The 20,429-nt window shown below is 38.2% G+C and overlaps 2 protein-coding genes across 3 annotated transcripts; one reads left to right on the forward strand and one right to left on the reverse strand.

Annotated features, from left to right (window-relative positions):
- Positions 1 to 1,092: 1,092 nt before the first annotated feature.
- Positions 1,093 to 3,944, reverse strand: LOC110041788 (beta-1,3-galactosyltransferase 6-like). The gene is made up of 2 exons (XM_020747120.2): positions 3,102 to 3,944; positions 1,093 to 2,254 (listed from the first exon to the last, which is right to left on the reverse strand). Exons 1-2 carry the CDS (start codon positions 3,800 to 3,802, stop codon positions 1,753 to 1,755), a joined length of 1,203 nt encoding a protein of 400 aa, XP_020602779.1. The 5' UTR covers positions 3,803 to 3,944; the 3' UTR covers positions 1,093 to 1,752.
- A 5,027-nt stretch (positions 3,945 to 8,971) lies between these two features.
- LOC110041756 (uncharacterized) lies at positions 8,972 to 19,271 on the forward strand. Of its 2 annotated transcripts, none has more exons than XM_020747070.2 (4): positions 8,972 to 9,158; positions 9,783 to 9,845; positions 14,385 to 15,063; positions 15,800 to 19,271. In XM_020747070.2, exons 3-4 carry the CDS (start codon positions 14,401 to 14,403, stop codon positions 16,715 to 16,717), a joined length of 1,581 nt encoding a protein of 526 aa, XP_020602729.2. In that variant the 5' UTR covers positions 8,972 to 9,158; positions 9,783 to 9,845; positions 14,385 to 14,400; the 3' UTR covers positions 16,718 to 19,271. The 2 variants fall into 2 exon arrangements, with proteins under 2 accessions (XP_020602729.2, XP_020602726.2); XM_020747067.2 differs by having other exon boundaries at positions 8,973 to 9,158; positions 9,783 to 9,836.
- Positions 19,272 to 20,429: the final 1,158 nt, after the last annotated feature.

Below are 20,429 nucleotides of genomic sequence, written 5' to 3' on the forward strand. Positions count from 1 at the left end.
ATCGTCTTCACGTGACGTGTTTTTATCTTCATCAGGCATAAGAGGCGGTATATTTATATCTGTTTACAATTAGCGTGCTTCGTTTGGAAACCAGAGCATTTTGAATTTCAGAGTTATGGAGTTTGCGTGACACAAGGCTGCGATCGAGTTTGTTGAAAAATATATATTTATCTCATGATTTTGAGCCTTTTTAGAAGTTAGAGCGTTAGGAAAAGTGCTTATGTAAATGCTTGTTTGTTTAGTACTGATAATCAGTCGTCTAGAAAGCCAAAGTAAGTTCCAGATGTTTACACTATATTCCGGCCGCCATATTGGTGTACCACGGATGTACACCAACATGGCGCTTTCTTACTGAATTTCTGGGAAACATTTACGACGAATATCTGACGTTTGGGAAAACGCACAGACCTAAAACTTGGAGACGTGTCTTATTTAGTTATCTTCTATAGCGTACATCACAACTTCTTAGCTTTTTCCATTGGTTGGTTTTCGATTTATTATTTCCGTTATTGCGTGACAGTGAAAACGATCTGTACCCTTCGAAGAACAAAACAGCAACTGTGGAAAGATTTTTTTCGCAAAATGATAAAACATGTTTTTTAGTTCATTATTTTTCTACATGCTCTCACCTTCCTCTGATATAAATCCATGCCATTCCCGATTTTTTGATCGGGATCATTTGCGGTCCAATATGGGGATCATTTGCGGTCCGGGATCATTTGCGGACCCGTACAACACCGCACCCTGAGTTTCTGGGTGAGGGCTTATTTGGACAGAACAATTTTGTCGCATCCTTACTGATAAGTGTCGAGGGGGAGGCTTATTAGAAAGGCGACGCTCATTGGAAGCAGGGCGCTAAATCAAATCATGTTTAATACGATATCATGGTACTTTTTACGCAATCTACCCTCAAGATCCCCTGCTAATAGAGTCACTTCGATCGAAGCAAATCTACCTTCAGGGTGTACGGGATTGCGGCCAAAAATTGTGTTTGAAGAAAGAAAATCCCTTTAAAAGAGCAACCGCCCGTTTCGACTTTCGCTCGTAGTTCTTACATCAAATGTTTCTCTATGAAGGATTTATTCAAAACAGTTTAGTTTTGTATGTGAAAAATACTTTGACACTTTATTGATCTCAAATGCAATCGATTAAAAGTTATAAAAATATATTACCTTTATGATATTTACTTTATGAAATTATGTAAACAACTTTTATGTATATTTATATGTAACTGTTGAAAATTATTTAGGTCAATGGTGGATCCGAAGATACACTGTATTTCTAATTGAATTTCTTAAAATACTGTATTTTAAGTATAAAATTCGTTCTTCATATTCTAAATTCAATTTACCTTTCTGAAATTGTATAAAAACTTCATGTTACTTTCTTTTAAATAGCATTTATTTTGCTGAACATTAATTCAGTATATTACTCATCGAAACCATTCTATACTTCAATAACGTATACGATATAACTGAACGCGTAAAAATATCGAAAAGATTTTTTTGAAAATGAAATTTTCATTTAAATGCTTGCGGTTCTTTTTCTAAATAAGTAAATATTGATTAGGTAGTCAAAACCTAAAAGATCGCGAGCCGGGATATATAAAACCTAGGACAGATTTGAGCAAATAAAACCAGTATTGAAGAATTCTGCATGACTGGGAAGATTTTAAATCAAGCTCTAAAGAGATAATACTATGGCTACTGTATATGTAAGTCAATTCTAATGTGCTGGACAGATTCGTGTTCCCTACATCATGTTCCTTCCTCGGTGCATACTCCCCAAGTTCCATAGCGGTTTCAGCACGCATGGTTTTGGTTCCCATCCGTACGGAGGGCCTCCCATGGCCCGCCAATCAAAACGCGTGCTCAGCGGACACAGGTTGCTGATTGGCTGAATGGAAGGAACCCAGTAGGTTGACTGGTTGTCTTTTGAAGCGCTTTTCCAGTAAATCAACATTTCGTGCAAATAAGAGCCGTGTAGACTGATGTAAGTGCCGCAAACTTCCCGTAACAACTTGAACTCAGGGATATGCGCCGTTACGTCGTGAAATATCCGTGGATCGTGAAAGTAGATAACGTTTTTCACATCATTCATCCATATCGCGATTGTCTGGTCGCCAAACGGGTGGCAAAGTAATTCGTCTTTTCTGCCCATGAATTCTTGTACAAGGTCCGCTGACAGGATAAGAAAGCCCTCGTCCACTCGTACCAGTCCTTCTACTTCGCAGTGAACATAACCCCAATAGAGCCTGAAATACATGCAGAGAATTGAAATTGTCATCAGCCAAACGATTTTTGAATTTTTGAATCATATTCACTTCCGAGTCCGACCCGGTTAGTTTTTAACTCCCTCGTGTTGTTTTGCACTGATTAATCAGTGAAATACATTTTGATTTAAGACCGTTTAGAACGTTGAATCGAAATGTTTTGAAAATGGTATTTCTCTGTTGATTTTACCAGTTTTTGTTTAAACAAATATCAGGTACCTCTGCGGTCAAAAGCTCAAGAGGTCAACACAAATGAACAACACCGCAAACTGAGAAAATCTACTGGTACCTGCCATTTACGAGGCGTAATTTCGACTCTCGGAAAGGGATTCACAACATTCCAACGAAGTTGAAAGAAGTTTGAAGTTCAGTTCATCAGTTTAAGGCTAAGAAAGTAGTTTCTGTCACCTCTGCGATTTATTTTCCAATCAAACTTTCTCACTAGGGAAAATGATAGCAAATGATACTTGCTTTTCTGTAAAGATAATAAATCACATAACTTATATAAGATCTTGATGGGACATTCATTCGTTGAAAATAGCTTTTCAAAAAGTAATGTTCAGCACTTTATCCATTAAGCAACACAGTTACAGTTGTCCGTACAGAGTCTGAAATTTGTTTTATGAAGAGAGTGGCTTGCTAATATCTTTTATATTTAAATGAGCAAAAGGAAAGTAATCATTGTCATGTATCTCGAAGAAAACAATAACCAGCAGTGAACAAGTAAACAAGTCCCGATATCAGCCCGGATTTTAGTAGAATGGTAACACATAAAGAATCTCATCATTTTTGTATAAGTTTACTTCATATAGGTTAAATGTATTCTTACCTTTTTTGAGGACGAAAGGGAATTTCAAACAACAGCCTTTTCAAGCACACAAAATAGTCGTCATCCATTCTCAAGAAGAAATCAAAGTCGTATCTCTGCACCGACCATTCCATTAACCACAAGAGCCGAAGACCGAAGTTGTATCCTTTAGGAATCGGCATAAACTCCAGATCACCGTATTTGGCGCTTTCGTTAGCGAGAACGCTTTGCACTTTCGGTTCCATATCGGATAAGCTATCGGTAAAGAATCGGCACACGACTTCTTCCGAATTGCATTGATTCATCCATGTTCTTCTTATCCCTTCGCGGCGATCAAATCTTATGGGTGCGCTCAAAATGGTGACTATCAGTTTTAACCGCGTCTTCTTGCCGCTGTATTTCCCTCTTGTAAGAGAGCTGTGGTTTCCACTGCTTCCGGTATTATCGTCCTTTGATCTTTGATCCAGGTTATTACTTAAAAAAACTGTCCTTGGTGCTGTTGATGTAGTCGGAAAGAGAAGAAATGAAGACATCTTGTTATACGCTGTTTCTGCCATGTTAGACAAGTAACTAACTCCATCTTTTCCTCTTTCAATTGTCTCAGCTTCAGTTCTTGAGTAGGAATTTTGATTGCAAAACCTAATTAAATAAATAAGAATTGTAAAAAGAGACAGTTGACAACATGACACAACCGCTATGAACACATGCTTTCTCCAACGCATCCTCTAAAAACGTTTCATTGAGCCTTTATATAGACTGTGTTTCTGACATGCTTTTTTCTCAAGATTGTTCAGTTAACTTTGAGACCATCGTTAAGCAAGCGAAATTCCGCAAACACAGCGCCGTTCAAGGTGTCCTATTTAGTAAATCAAATCCAAAATGTAAATCTTTGGAATGTTTTCGAACGGGGAGTGTATTCATTGTATTCACGGTTTAAATCACTCCAGCGGGTAGCGCAACCTGCGTCGAGTACCTTCACGGGAAGTAACCTGCCCTTCATTTTGTTCGCCGCTTTATTGTTTTATATAAACCAATTAACGTTATTAGAAATTTGAGACCTTTGCTTGTAAAATAAGTCGTTACAGAAACGTTTTTCCGACTTCAAGGAAAATTCTGCAAAAAACGCGCGGGCATTTTTTCGATCTGAATTCCAGACAATTGACCAAACACAATGCTGGTTGTTTATGGAGAAACTCTTAAAGCGTCATGTCACCTCAACTGATCCATGAAAAGAAACAAGGTGCCAAACTAAATTGTTTAACACTGTACCGACACGTTGCTCGCTCGCGACCCTTCCCATCATCCCCGCGACCAGAACATTCCCATCAATCAGTGCGCGCTGACCTATTAGAGCCTGGGACTAATCATCCAAATCTTGGAAATCTCTCTCCGCTTCGAACTGAGATTCACCGCAGAACTGCCAAACGTTTAGTTGAAGAGTCATGTTACGATATATAAACATTTGCTGGGATGAACATTTGGTTTTCGTTTCGGATGTTGACCGAAATGTCTTTGTGAAGTTTATATGAAATAATTCATATATGAACTGCGGTTGTAGATTAAAGTGAAAAATGATCATCGCAGTAAATTTTCCAATTTAAGCAATTGGAAAGACGAAGCCTGAAAAAATCAGGGCTTCAACGGGATTCGAACCCGTGACCTCCGCGATACCGGTGCGATGCTCTACCAACTGAGCTATGAAGCCACACATTGGGAGCGAGGTCAATTTATTGAGTTCATATCTTCCCATGAGGAGTGAAATGATGTGAAGTTTATATGAAATAATTCATATATGAACTGCGGCTGTAGATTAAAGTGAAAAATGATCATCGCAGTAAATTTTCCAATTTAAGCAATTGGAAAGACGAAGCCTGAAAAAATCAGGGCTTCAACGGGATTCGAACCCGTGACCTTCGCGATACCGGTGCGATGCTCTACCAACTGAGCTATGAAGCCACACATCGGTATCGCGGAGGTCACGGGTTCGAATCCCGTTGAAGCCCTGATTTTTTCAGGCTTCGTCTTTCCAATTGCTTAAATTGGAAAATTTACTGCGATGATCATTCTTCACTTTCGAAATGTCTTTGTTCCTCAATCGAGACTTTGCCTGGTAAATTAAATTGTCAAAATGTGAGCCACTTGAACCTTTTTCCTTTCCAGTTTTTGCATTAATTATCAAGTTTTCAAATTTAGTTTAATTTTCCCCACTTCACAGTATTTTTTTGTAATATTTTATAACTTGTATGCGCATGCTCAAAACGAGCCAATCAGAGTGTGATGCTGTCGCTTGCTCGTTCAAATGCCTAAAAGCGACTAAGCACACGACTTAAGGTAATTCCTCTAAAATAAAAGTGACAATAGATTTGTGTTCAAACTTTGTCCACTGAATATTTGTCGTATGATAACTTTAATTTTGAAATAAAAAAGGGGGGTGCCCATGCTCATTAAGGAGCAGTGAGGCATTGAAAATGCCCCATTTTTGCATTATTTATTGCTTATTATGAGAACGCATTCCCAGTAATTGTAACATTTTTGTAAGTCCGGACTCATAAGAACACGCATTAAACTACAGTCAATACATTGTGTCGGACCACAAATAAACGTTTAAGTTTGATTCAGACAGAAAGCTAAATCCTTGATTAAAAATTTGAACCAAATTTCTTGACGTGGTTACCGACTGCAAAATAGAAAAGACCACAGTGTATTTGCTATTTTTCTTATTTATTCAATTTTCAGCAATAGAAATTAGATCAGTCTTTTCTCACGCAAAGCTTATGATTAGTTGATTACAACGACTGAAAAAAAATTGGGGTGCCCATGCTCGTTGGTGAGCTAGAGCCATTTTTCAACTGACAGAGCTCAATATCAAGGCAAATCCGTCATGTTTTCAATATGCGCGTGAACAAGCGCGCGCTAATGACGCCACTGTGATAAATTATGCGCAGTAAGGATGCGCAATGCAAATGTGAGGAATGACCTTAACTGCAAGAAACAGTGTCGCAAATTGCGTCTAAATCTATTTGTAATGATCGATGATTATGGACTAGACCAAGAACACGGAATGGTCCAAAATACTCTTACAAAATTGAACCCTAACAGTTACCCGCACCCTAAGAAAACAAAGAAACTTAATTACTATCAACTGTTTACTATAGATGGTGTAGTCTGCCTGTGAAATATTCTTTATTTGAGGGAGAGTGATTTAAACTTTAACGAGCGAGCACTGCACGAACAACTAGTTTGTTCATCATCATCATGAATTACATGATCTGTAGATAGTGGTTAATGATTACATTCGCATGCATGTGCAAGTTTTTGTAGACTCCCTTTCCCCGCCTTGGTTTAACCCTTATATGCAGAGTGGGGAAGGGACAGTTTAGGGACTGAACTTTTGTGTTCTGGATTCATATTCCTTGTTATAATAATTCTTCTTATTTAACTTCAGCTACTTTTTATTTTCAGTTCTTTTTATTGTTTCGAAAAGATCGTAATCGTATTACGGAAAAGGGAAATTAGTATAAAATTTTATTGGTAATCTTGGATGGGGGCAAGTTCCGATTTCTTGTCATTAAAGCTTACTCGTCGCCGCTGTTACGTTTCCTGTGAAAAAGGCAGTCAGCTGGAGATAAATATCCACGGTATAAACAAAACGATACGATTCGTCAGGGATGCCTGGCTTAACTCCCTGAATATCGATTTCATTTGTTTTCCGATCTTGATTAAGGAGATGGCTGTCGAAGGGAGGCGCGGTGGCCTCATGGTTAGTGCGCTCGTCTCCGGATCGAGCGGTCCGGGTTCGAGCCCTGGCCGGGGACATTGTGTTGTGTTCTTGGGCAAGACACTTTACTCTCACAGTGCCTCTCTCCACCCAGGTGTATAAATGGGTACCGGCGAACTTAATGCTGGGGGTAACCCTGCGATGGACCAGCATCCCATCCAGGGGGGAGTAGAAACACTCCTAGTCGCTTCATGCTACAGAAACCGGGATAAGCTCCGGCCTGATGGGCCACTTGGCTCGCATGCAGACTTCACCTGTCGAAAAAAGAGCTAACAAGTTCCAACTTGCTGCCGCAGCCCTCCTGAAGTCCACTATCCATCGCTCCAATACACGGAGGGTGACAACTCTACTAAAAGTTTTCAAACGTTATCGGGCAGTAGCATTGTTTAGAAAAGCATGTGTGATATTTCCGATGTTTTTGTTTTTGTGTTTTTCAGTCAGTTTTGTTATCTCTTTTTATATATAATTATACTCTTATTTCCCAGTAGAGTCCTTCCGATAGATATATCACAAATACTACTCTGTTAATTCGAGAGTAGATTGTTATGAGAAAATTCGCCGTTCCACAGACATTTCTTTATTATTTGGAAAATTATAGAAAGAACCTAACGGTAGCCTCTTTTCAGTTAACAGCTAGAAATCTAAAGTTATTGTTCTACTTTGTACTTTGCCGACTCTTTGTACACCTGAGCGTGTGCAACGCTGTTCCACTAACTTTCGTTTGGAAAACAAGTAGTTCGTTATCGGGTCATTTGAGTTTCTTTTATTAAAATCTACTTTCCGTTCCCCCAGAGACTAGCGAGCTGAACTACTTTTCACTAATGAAGTTTTATTAGTTTTCTCGGAGGTTAGCCAGCTGAACTACTTTTCACTAATGGAGTTTTGATGCTTTCTATTCATAGGATAATTTTTCCTTGCTGTCGGTAACACCAATTCAGAATTTCAAATTTAAGTATCTCACTTTTAATTTCCTAAGTTTGTTCTCTCTTAATCTCAGCCTGTGTAATTTTAATCCTAGCACTCTATTTTTAATTTTGGAAGCCTCGTGGTGTTGATTAGAATTCGCTTCCTTAATTAAGTACTTTCCACTCGTATTGTATACTTGAAGTTACATTAGCATATTGTAGACACTTGACGTGTAAAGGATGATATATAAGCAAGTACGTTTGTAAAGATTATTCGATTTTACAGCGGCTACTCCACCGAGTATGTCAATTTCACCCTCGACGTTAGAGTGCAGAATAAACTACTGTTGGACCAAGTTATGTCTCTTCCTTGACGTCCGTAGTGAAGACCGTTGAAGTAGATCCTCGTGTACCAGGAAATCGTGACGAATTTCCGTTCCCGCAGCCAAGCAGTGCTCTCCAGAGTTAGATTCCCCCCAGTTGTCAGTTCAAGTGTCCGTTCAGTCCGAAATTTACAGTGTTGCAGGAAAAACGTATCGTCACAGTAGTTTACCGAGAAAACCTATCGTCACAAGATAAAATTAAAGTTCTCAGTGTACGTACATATGGGTTATTGACCCAGCGTGAGGTCAAGATGGCTGGATAATTGGCCAAGTTTTGGGTCGTTTATGGATTGAGATAGAGTCGAGGTCCCAACACGTCAAAAAAAAAAAAGAAAAGCAATGATAATAAATAAATAATAATAATAATAATAAATGGAACCAAGCCAATATCCAGCTACGTATACCGAACACACTTGGTCAATAAAAGATTTATTATATGGGATAAAGAGCGCCAAAGCCAATTATCTAGTTTGCCCGCTCAGCTCAGGGGTCTATCCCGTACTAGAGTATACCAGGAGCCATAATCGCTCCTGGTACACCAGGAGCCATAATGGTATACTGGGTAGCCAGTCCTTGTAGATTGTTTACATTCCACGACCTCACAATTTTTTTTTCGCTTTCTCAAAAGTTCCGTTCCGTAATTTGGACGCCTTCCGATTCGCCTGATTGCCTCCAACAACTATCAAACGAAACGCTTGTTTTAGCCTCATCGGTACTTTAGAATTTATGGCCTTCGTCGCGATTTAAGGCGCGAGATTGGCACGAGAAGGTTCGCATAACACGCAACGACACGCGAACACGCGCAGTCCACGCGCAGCGCGTACGTTTTTGTTTTCCTCTGTACAGTGAAATCGCGGACTCATCTTCGCCATTTCCTGAAAAAAGAGATTACCGACGAAGGACAGCAATATGAAATGAAATACGAGATTTTGGTTCCTTTTAGAGTTCATTGTCGTCGTCAGCAATACTGTTAAATCTTCATTAACTACATTTGCTTCTTTTCCCTTCAAAGGTAAGGTTTCAGCGTGATTTATTGCGCAATGAAGTCCAAAGTATGTCCGTTTGATTGTACAGTCTCGCAAAATTATATTGCGTAGCACGTAAAAGATGCCGTTATTTCTGGTGGTGGGAATGTTTTCACGATGAATTACTTTAGCGAGAAAGTATTGATGGTATGTTGACAAGTGGCCTTGGATATTTCCGCTGCTGAGGAGAGGCCAAATCATTTTTTTGCTGTGTTTCGTGAGTGTTGCTTATTTTTGAAGACCTTACACGATCAAAAGAGTTCTTCATTATACCCTGGATTCAACCAACCGTACGTCAAATTATCCATTTAACCCTCTGGCCTTTTCTTATTGTATGGAAAGGTATTTAAACTTAATAAGTTGTAAAGATAAACTAATATTTGTACGTGCATGTATGTAACATAAAACTATTACATGCTCTGTCCTATTTTGGCGGTAACTTGAGAATTCAGTTGTCAAATGTCCCAAACCGTAACTATTGAACGTTTCTTACTCAGACGATTCGTGCGAAATTTCTGTTGCTGGATATTATGTTTAAGTTTGCATTTGCAATTGGCAAACTAAAGGTTTCCGACATGATATTTATTATGAAATGTTCAATTGTTTTCCAGACGAGTTAAAGATAGCATATTGGGGGCAACTTCTCAACATATCTCGAAGCCCAGGTAAAACAGGTAGTGTGCTAAACATTGTAAAAATTCCTATTTCTGTATGGCACTATCATTTTGTGGGTTATTGACAAAACATGAGCTATTTCACAGAAAATGCACCTTGCAAAAAGCATTCCCCCATTGACCAGTTTTCAGAGTCCCAGAAATAAAGTCAGTAGAATACAGTAAACAAAATCAGCATTAAAAATTACACCTATTCCCCCATAGTAGCCAAGAAGTAGAAGAATCACAGGCTGTTCAGAAGCAATTTGGAATGTATTGATTTGAATGACTGAAGCTTGCTTCCAGCCAGGACGTCTGCTCAAATGAACAATTATTTATAAAGCAACAAGTTAGAAATAATAAAATGTCTTTATGAATGGAGGTGTCCATAGGACACCTGGATGCCCATGTGGTTAAAAACGTGGATTGAAGTGTTGGGCATTTTTTTGGTTGGTGATATTTGGTGATGACTGCAGGTCAACGGGTGGTAACATCTGTTTAAAAAGTTGTGGTTACAGGCTCAGAGCTACCCTATATTTTCTAAGCAATGTAGAGGCTCTGAGCTTGGCCTGCGACAATTATTTTAGAGACTTGCCTAAAAGTTGCATTTAAAGTGCCACTGAAACGAAATTTTTGTATGTGAGGTTTTTGCTTAGTAATAAAGTTTCAACCTTACTTGGAAACACTGCAAACTTTTTTTTCGCATGCGGTAAGCGAAAACTGCTTTTTCAGCCGTTCGAAGTTGGCTGGTTAAGCCCAAAATTGGTGGCCATTTTGGCGCAGCCAAAACAGCCTAGTGACATCACTGGTTGTATTACTCTCATGCTGCACTGAAAATTTAGAGTGATTATGGGAGAAGAGATTACTGTTCGAAGCCCCCCAAAAAACATCTTAAGGACATCTCAGAGCTGTAAAGCAGATAATCACAGTAGCCTTAGACATGAAGAGGTCGAGAGTCGATCCTGGGGCTTTCCAGTCTATTTAATTGGATATTTGCAGGATATTTTATGTAAGCAAGCAAACGAGTGGGAGTTCTTAGATCGCAAAATGATCGGGACTCTTGGTGAAATGCCAGCACTCAATTAAACAATATCTACACTCATAAAGTAAAAAAGACATGAAAACAAGAGAAAGCGGCTTTTGAAAATATTATCTGGACTGCTGCTGCACGAATCGCAGCAACAACGCTTCGAGTTTTCGAGTTGCTTCGCTTCGAGGAAACCGGACGCTTTGTGAGTTTCACGGCAGACGAGATTGTGCCACCACCTTTAGTCCAGTTGTATCTGCTACATCCTACAAGTTATCACAACAGCAACAATTTAAGAAACCCTCTTCTTTTATATGAGGGAGCGAATTTAAACTATAAAGGTAAACTAAGCTGCCATGACCCTACAGGTATGTTTTCAGGAAACGAGAGAAAGCGTGACAATGTCGGCAGCGAAAGGTCATATATGCAAATTAGTTCAAATTCTGTTTAATGAACCTTTGAAAGGAGTGTAAACTAGTGACGTTTTAACGAATTGTTTTGAACTTGGATATTATTAAATGAAGATCATAGACATAAGTATGTGCTAAAGAACTCAAAGTAATCCATCGGCCGTGAAATATTGCAATTGGGAGATACGTGTAAAAGAGAAGCGAAATTCCCGCTTTGTTTACGCTGATACGTATGCGGCGATAAAGCAAACCCTGCTGCGGATCACAATTTTCAAAGATACATTTTGTCTACCACAAGAACTCTCACTTATTAGTATCATAAAAAGATGCCCTCAGTGTGCAAAGAAGTACTCGACTCAAAGCTTGTGGACCGTTAATAACTTCGTCATTGTGCGGATGGCTGATGCGCTTACGGCTTTTAATGCAGTAAAGTTGCCGAGGATATATTCGAACCTTGTTAATAGACCTAAGATAAACGTGAGAATCCAAATTTCAGAACCAGGCTGAAAACAGACGACGAAATGTCGTGTTTAGGTTTCAGGACGTGATATAAAAGTTGCCACACTCGTCTTCAAAATCTCCAATCGAGTACTCAAGATGTTCGAAAAGCATACTGAGCTGTTATAATCTGTAGCATTTATTCTGGTGAATCTACACTCTCTGGCACCCTCCAACATTTATGATGTGTATTTCCTGTCAAGGCTGGACAGAAATTACAAGGTAGAAAACTAGTAGGTATCGACAATATGAAGAATAAACTTGAATAACTCAAGTGAAAACAAGAGAGAATCTATAGCGCTTCTTGCGTAAATACAACCAGTGACGTCACAAGGTCCTTAAACTCGGTTCCAGAGCCCGGACACAGTTTTGCTCCAAAAAGTCGATTTCAACATCTAATAAAAGCACTTTCCGTTAGGATTTGGCAGAAATAAAGTTGACCATTACTTTAAGCACGTTTGAAACTATAGATTGGGATAAAAAAAGAGAGTACGAAAATTTCGTTTCAGTGGCACTTTAACATGCAGCTGTCATTGATAGTAATAGTTTACAGGTGTGGATCAGCTGAAGCACATTGTTTTTCAAAGTGGGCTAAGCATTCCAACCAGCATTGAAATTTTATAACGTGGCATCGACTTTGCTGATCTATCATCTCAACATGTAATCTGTTCTGACTCAGTCAAGGGTGGTAAGGAGTTTGGTGTTTAATGTAGAGTAATCCACACAAAAATTGCCCTGTACTATCAGGTTTGCGTGCACAAGTACCATGCACTCCTTAAATAAACCTATTTGTTCATTCACACATACATACAATACAACAATACTTTATTTAGACATGTCACATCGAAGAGCTGTACAACTACAGTACACTTCATTGATACACAAAAAAAAATTATCATTTATAAGGTTGAAATAAAAAAAAAAAAAGAAGAAAGAACTGATTTACATGTTTTTTCACAGGTTACATGTATTTTATAAATTAAATTACTACTTTTGTGTAGTAGTTTTGTGTAGTGTAGTGGCATTTATGTTATGGCTCTGATACCAAGTGGAAGGCAATAGGCCCTTTGCAGCTAAGCCATCACATGACCTATTTTTCATAATATTATGGGCTATGACTTGACGAATACCAGAAATGGTAAAAGCATGTCGAAAATATCAAAATGGCCAAGTTCGAGACCCCCATCTTTAAAGAATAAGATTTCATGATGGTCTGAATTTTTAAAGGAATAAGAAGATTTTGTATGGAGAAAGTTATTGGAGAGCAAGGCCTTGCTCTCCAGCAACATTTTCCATACAAATCCTCTAAATTTTCCAAAAATTCAAACTGTCGTATAAACTTACTCTTTACTTCCAGGGGTCTCAAACTTGGGCATTTTGGTATTTTCGATGCACCCTTTCCATTTCTGTCATTCTTTAAGTTATAGCCCATAATATAAAAAATTTCCTAGGAGAACTTTGGTCACGTGACCCCAGCTGCAAAGGGCCTATTCCATAAATGTGCCTCTCTGTAGCAGAAACTGTTTTAAAAAATCAGTACAGGGCTTGGCTATGTTAATTTGCCTTCTATATTTTATCATTTTTTATTTTATTTTTGTAAGTCCATAGTCTTTGCTGAAGGGTTAAAGAGACCTTTCAAGTACCCTATAAGGTTTTGTCTGTACATTTTGCTGTTTATTGCTGTGAAGACAGAATTTGTTTCTTAAATTTTCCCATTGACAAAGCCAAACAGATTTCCCTCTTATGGATTCTACAAGTTGGCTCATTGATGAATTGGGCTAAAAGCATGAAGTGTTGAAATACTGTAGGTTGGTTCTCATGGCAGAGTAAGCTGGCACCCATATTCACATGAGTACCTAAGGCTAGAGGCTTAAGGGGATTCCAGAGGGATGCTCCCCTAAAACATTTTTAGAAATTAGACTTAAATTCTGTGATGAAAATATATAAATTAATGTTTTAATTTTGCTTTCAAAAACTGTGAATAATTTATACAGCTATTTCTCACTAGCACAATGTGACTTCAGGAGAAAAAGTATTTTTACTGATCACAGCCTTTGTGAATGTGACTTTGTTATATTGTACTGTATTCAAAGGTTGTTGCAATTCAGTGACCCTTTTGGCATGTAAAACATGCAGTGAAAGGTCATTTCATTGAAAAGGTGTACTTGTGCGTTGTGGTCGCGTAAAATGTCATGTGCAAATGTTATGTAACAGCATCATTGATTGAGAGAGGGTCCTGGTAGCTACTTTCATAATGTAATTAATGCGTATGCAGTGCAATCAAACTGCACACTGCATTTGTCTCCTTAAGTGCAGGTGGGTACTTTACTCAGAACACATTAGGTTCCACTACCTAGGTCCTGGCTTATAATAAACCCCTGGGTAGTGCACGACACTTCTTTTGTGGTATCTAAATTCTTGGAATTTCAGGGAACACATAGTATACTGTAGATCAACCAACAGGGTGGTGAAATGACTGAGTTATCTTTCAAGTCTCTGTATTTTCTTACAAAAGTACTTTGAGAGACTAGCACAGAATTCAAGGGAGAAAGGGTGCACAAAAGAAAGGAAGGCTAGCAGTGGTAGTTTTAAATGGTGATGTCAAGTGTGTTATTTCTTTTACAGGCTGTACTGTAGCACCATGATTGATCCAAGGAACATGCCATGTGCTCGGGTGTGTCTGTCACGGCTGCTGCCAAAAGAACTTCCCCCAAATGCACAGGAACAGTATCACAACTATACTATCCAAAGGAAGAGTAGTTTGACCCTATTAAATGTAGCAAAAGACCCAACTGACGTTGTTGCGTCTTCTGTAAGTCCAGGGGACTTCTCGTTTGAATTAAGAGCAAGTGATCAATCGCACACTAATGCTACCTCATTAAATGTACCCAGGAACACCATTGACGGTGTTGATACAAATACCCAGCATCTTCTGAACAACAGCACAAATGGGTACAATGCTTCTGCACAGAGTTCTCCTTCCAACCACTCTTGTATATCGACAGTAAATGATTGGGTGGACTTGAAACCTGGTAATGTACCTACCAACATGTCTACTAAACGAAGAAGTTCTGTGGCTTCATTGTCTTCTAGTCATTCATCAAGGAGCTCAAAAGGCAGGGAAATTGTCGCCTCTGTTTCTCTGACACCTGTAACATGGAAAAGACCAAGGTATACCACCAGACCATATGAGGACTGTATGCCTGAAACTGAACTTGAGTTGGATGAAATGTCAGATGTTACAGATGATTCCACACTGTCAGAGAGTAAAGATAACTTTCCTTATTGTATGAGAAAATATCTGGTAAGTGCATGTAACTTCTTGTGTGATGTATTTTCTTTTGTTAGATCGAACAGTTTTGTTTTGTGACTACCGTTGGACCCCACCAATCCTAACTTGGCTATTTCGAATTCCAACTAATTTCCCTTGGATTTGCCCTTCAATCATTTACTATCGATTATTTCAAACTACAACTATTTTGAGCTATTTTTCGTTTCCCCTGAGGGTTCGAAATAGTGGGATTCAACCGTATAGAGTTCTTCTGTAACAGTGTATGTACCCAGAGCTAGGATTTATCCTTAAGCATTTTATACCCTTAAAGAGACGGACAACAGTTCAACAGGCCTGGCAGTGCTTTACTTACGGTTTGGTTTGTGTAGCATGATGCAGTTACATGTAGGTGTAGAACTAGTTGTTTGACTTGTGAAGTTAAAGATATTACCAAGTCACACTCTAAAATAGAATGTCTTACTCCAGAACATACTGTATGTTCACAATATCCCTGGTGAAGGCTTGACTAACCATAGAAGATCTCTTTTCCTCTCATACTCAGCCAGTGTTATAAAAAAATAATAATCAATTTGTAAGTGTAAATTACTACTTAGTACTGGGATGTGGAAATGCATAAAAGATCTGAATGCATGTCCCAGGTTCACTGTTTTGTGTCACTATGCCTGGCCTCCTACTTAAGACATCCAGGCACAGAGCTATCTCAAGTGTCATTTTTATTTCTATTTATTTCTATATTTCTTCACATCAGAAACCTAAAGACTTTTCTTATGAAGAAGTGTCCGTGACATCAAACCTATCTACGTCAAATGCTTCTGAACAAGTGATGGATGAAAATAGAAATGCTTCAGGTTTTGCTTCACTCAGTGACCATGTCATGTATGGTTGTGAAGATATGTGGCCTGATCTTCATTGCTATTCACCCCCAGAAAGTCCAGATACTGAAGAAATTGAAACCACTACTTTAAACGAATTTTCTGAGGAAACCAGTGCATTGGAAGATCTGAATACAAGAACTCAGACTTGGACAGAAAGTGGAAAGCCAGGTACATTTTCATATTCCTTGCATTCTGACAAAGAACATTTCACTGGTGAACAAAATAGGCTTCTCTCTCCGGAGCCAAAGCTTGTACCACTCGATGGAAAAGAATATAAACACTGTAAAAGGAAAATGTCTTTCAATGAAACTGGCTTTAAAAGAAAATCCATATCTCCAAAGGGAGATCTTGTCGTCAAAGTCGAAGATGTCAGAGAGAAGTTAAAACCATGTGCCAGTGGGGGACTTACTGTTGTAACGAATTCTGCAACAGTACGATACACAAGTTCTGGACGTAAAATTGCTAATAACTATGCTGAAAAAGAACTTGCCAAGCTGTCCTTGGTGCGTGCACGTGACGCAGAGAAGAAAAAGCGTAAAGTACAAAGCAAGGTTCCAAAGGGCTCTACACAAGTGAGAAAACACCCAAACAAAAATCCTACTGGAAAGAGGAACAATCCCCTCTTGCGTTATGAGAACTTAAAGTTTTCTGAACTCAATACTATTCCCAGAATGTCTGTTAGGTACAAGGTAGCTTTTACAAAGTGGCCATTTGTATTTTCTGGTGCTTTGGACCTCATCAATCAAAGGCTTGTAAGTCAAAATGCATTCTGGGATTCAGTGAAATCCTGATGAAATTACATGATTGAAATAAATATTGTAGCTACAAATGGAATTTACTCTAATAGACGATTTACATGACGGCATCATTTGACTACAACTACCAGAATCCTTCACTTTTTCTGTTTCTTATGTTAATCAGGGCAATTGTTATTTAAACCCCATTGGGACTTCCAAATTTAAATAACAGAGAAAAAACGAAAGGAATTCTGGTAGTTATAGTCAAATGACGACAATGTGCAGATCTGCTATTGTTTGGTCAGTCTTGTCTCAGAAACCACAATCTCAAGAATTTAGCAAATCTCAATAAACATCTGCAAGATGATCAATTGAGACAAGTCTGATCTTTGTACCCGTGGTTACCAGTAGTACTGTGTACAACTTTTCCTCGTCTGTCCCCACATTGGCAGTGGCATACTGCACCATAGAATTCAAATTAGTTCTCAGTATCTGTCATGCTCTTGTACCAATATCTTCCCACTGTTGAAGAGAGAACATGTTGTAAAATCCGATGATCACAGTGTCAAGACAATCTAATGATCACAGCATCAAGAACACGACTACTGTCATTATGTATTTTTCAAGACCCAAAATGATGGGCTAGTAAATGCAAATAATTTATGTATATTTGGTGTGATATCTAAAAGGGCCTGGCACCCCAAGATTATTGCTTTCAATTAGTCATAGTCGTTTTCTTGAAGAATTAGCAAATTTGTGTCTCTTCCAAATAAACAAGAGCAAATATTTTGCTACTGTTGCTTGAACTTCTCTCCCAAAGCATAGTTAACAAAGTACAACACTGCTACAATACACTGTCAAGCAGTGCACCAAAAATACATCCATGAGGATCAAAATGTATTTTAGCATTAACTTACTGTTCTCTCATGAAGAGTGGGAAGACACTTGACTCATTGTTTCCAAGGTAACCACTCTGTAGTTGTAATCAAGTGCACATGAATTGGAACTTCACTATTGAAAGTCAATTATTTAAAGAAAAGCAACTTGATGCAGAAAAATTATTTATGATAATTATTATCCTCAATAATTATATTTTAAATTATTCAAAATGCATATCTTGGTTATCAATGACCAATTCTGAAAAATGTAAAGGCTCCCAAGCATATAACTTTATTGGGATTTTTTCATTGATTTAATATTTTAATTTTAATTCTTATTATGCCATGTATAGGTTTTGTTTCATCTCTAAAATGTCAGAGAGAATTTCACAATATTGGAAAAAATCGTAATTTTCTGGCTCCAGCTGACTCCAGTAACCGGAGGTGACATTTCACCTCCTTATCAATGCACACAAGCGTGCACATAAATTAGGTAATGGGCCTTTACACTCCTTTCATACATTTTCCTCTTTCATATAGTTCCCTTGTCCAGTGCAATTTTTAAAGGACAAATGACAAATCAGGATTTTATTAAAATTAATATATTTATAAGTTATTTCCAGCAGAATGTTACAGTCACAGAAAGTTAAAGACATCTTTTTGGAAAGTTTTCTTGTACATAAGCATCCCCCTGGAGTGCAGAGGAATTTGAAATCGCAGTTTTTCCGAATATAAAGTTTATCTTTGTGTGGAACAACTTTGTGAGAAGAAAGTTTAATTAATACATCTGTAGATGCTTGTTTTCTCTTAATCCTTTGCTTGCCAAGTAATCAACATATAACTTCTCAATGCAACATTAACACATTGTGAAGCAAACAGGTGATGAGAATGAAGGAATGATCAGCTACACATAGTGGAACTCCAGAGCTTCAGACTTTACTTAAATCGAACATTGTGGCAATTATGAAACATTATTATTTTTTTGAAATATGTTGGTCTTGGTCTGAAAGGGTCAGAGCGGTAGCAAGTGTACAAAATTTCACTATTTATTACAATAACGGCAGCTTCAAAAGATTTTAAATATTGTTAAAACATTGCGCTATGTGTAAAGACAGTAAAGTATTGTAAATAGCTGAGAATTAGAGTCATACAAGGAATTTTGGGTGAACCTGAAAGCGTCAAAGGAGAAAACAGAAACTTCAGTGTATTGTAAATAGATGAGGATCTGTGCAACATAAGGAAAGTTTGGCAAAGTGAGCTTTTCACTTACATAAGTGCCAAGGACGAAAAAGTAAATTTCACTCTGCAAGATATTGAAAAGCAGGCACCATCTTGCGAGAGTATTACATGCAATGGTGACATGCGTAGTTTTTGATCCCTATTCCGAAAAGAAGAGTCTCATTCTTTGATTTAAATGACTGACACTAGAAGAAAGGATTTTAGTTGTGCTTTTTATTTTTAATGTGACTCCACAGTGTAGTACAGTGTGAAGGACAGCTTTTAAAGGGTAGATGTTGAACTGCAATACAGTCAAGGACATTACTTAAATCTTAAAGTCTTGACCTAAAGTCGGGGATTCATTGTTGGGTTTTCTTGAGATAGTTTTAGCTATTCAGTATTCAAAAGAATACAACATTAATACGAACACTGTTGTATCTGCTTTGCAAACTTCAGAAGAGTTCACACATACAATAAATATATTTTTACAGGGATATTTTTCAGTAAAAGAATATGTTTTACCGGTTTTGTGGTTACCTGATAATGACACTGAGTAAGTGAACACACTTACACCGGTTTTTTTCTTTTTTTACCCCTACTTTTTCCCCCTCCTGATTTCTGAATTGCGATCTACTTAGCCTTGGTAAATTATCAAGCCAAAACATACTTTGTCATTATATTTTATGTGCCCCGCCATCTCCCCGCCTACATGTATAATCAAGTCGCAAACCCCACAAAAAAGAAGGTGCATGTCTCCCATTAACCGAGGAAGTTAGGGATGAACCATTATTTTATTTTTTTTGAGGGGGAAGGCGTTGAGCAATTTTGGGGGTCATGAAATTTTTTTCTCACCTTTAGGTTGTGCATAAGTCTTTTGGTGGGCAGCTCGTGCAATATATATATTTTTTTAACATCAAAAAACAGGACCTGGATAGTAAAAAGTATTTACTCTTTGCTCCTTTTTCCCCGTGGCTCTCCTCGGCCTCGCAAGAGTGTGTTTGTTTGTTTGATTTTTAGCAGTTTCAACTGTGCATTAATTTTTCGGGTCAATTCCCCAAAACTACTACAAAACGTGCCCTAACCGCCAAAATAACCTCTCGACAACGGCCACTTGATCAACGACTTGCGAACAGTGTATACAACTACAATGAGCATTTTTCCGAAAAAGAACAGGTGTCATATTACACCCTTACCTCCCCATAACGACCACCTCTCTACAAAGGCCACTTCCCTCTGTCTCAAGGTGATCGTTGTGAAGAGGTACGACTGTAGTATTTTTATCCGATGTCTGTTTGGATGAACGTTTCTGATGAGACTTAAGACAGTTTTATCCAAGAACATTGCTCGAAGTTGGATAGAAATGTTTAATCGTTTCAGTACAGCGACACAAATGTTTGATTGATTGATTGATTGATTGATTCATTCATTCATTCATTCTTTCTTTCATCATTTTTTTCCTTTTTTTTTATCAATTGATATCAAAGGAAGGCGGAGGCAGCCTTCCCTTGATCCAATGTACCTACCAAATCGTGTCCAACATACCCAATTCATACTCATTACGTACGCCGACGAAGAAAGCTCAGAATAAACTGGAAACGAGCCTGTTGTTTAATTTGCGACGAGCTAACGCTCGAAACCTCAGCTTCACAAACTCGCTGACGTTAATGTTG

The sequence above is a fragment of the Orbicella faveolata genome, unplaced genomic scaffold, assembly GCF_042242905.1.
Source record: "Orbicella faveolata isolate gen_17 unplaced genomic scaffold, um_ofav_v1 contig_12, whole genome shotgun sequence".
Classification (NCBI taxonomy): Eukaryota; Metazoa; Cnidaria; class Anthozoa; order Scleractinia; family Merulinidae; genus Orbicella; species Orbicella faveolata.

What these genes read in the sequence shown, in the direction of transcription:
- LOC110041788 (XM_020747120.2), bottom strand. Translation starts at nt 3,802, where the DNA reads ATGCGTTGGAGAAAGCATGTGTTCATAGCGGTTGTGTCATGTTGTCAA. An exon ending in CCCTTTCGTCCTCAAAAAAG is followed by an intron (nt 2,255 to 3,101) that starts GTAAGAATACAT and finishes CATGTATTTCAG; the next exon opens with GCTCTATTGGGGTTATGTTC.
- LOC110041756 (XM_020747070.2), top strand. Translation starts at nt 14,401, where the DNA reads ATGATTGATCCAAGGAACATGCCATGTGCTCGGGTGTGTCTGTCACGG. An exon ending in ATTGTATGAGAAAATATCTG is followed by an intron (nt 15,064 to 15,799) that starts GTAAGTGCATGT and finishes TCTTCACATCAG; the next exon opens with AAACCTAAAGACTTTTCTTA.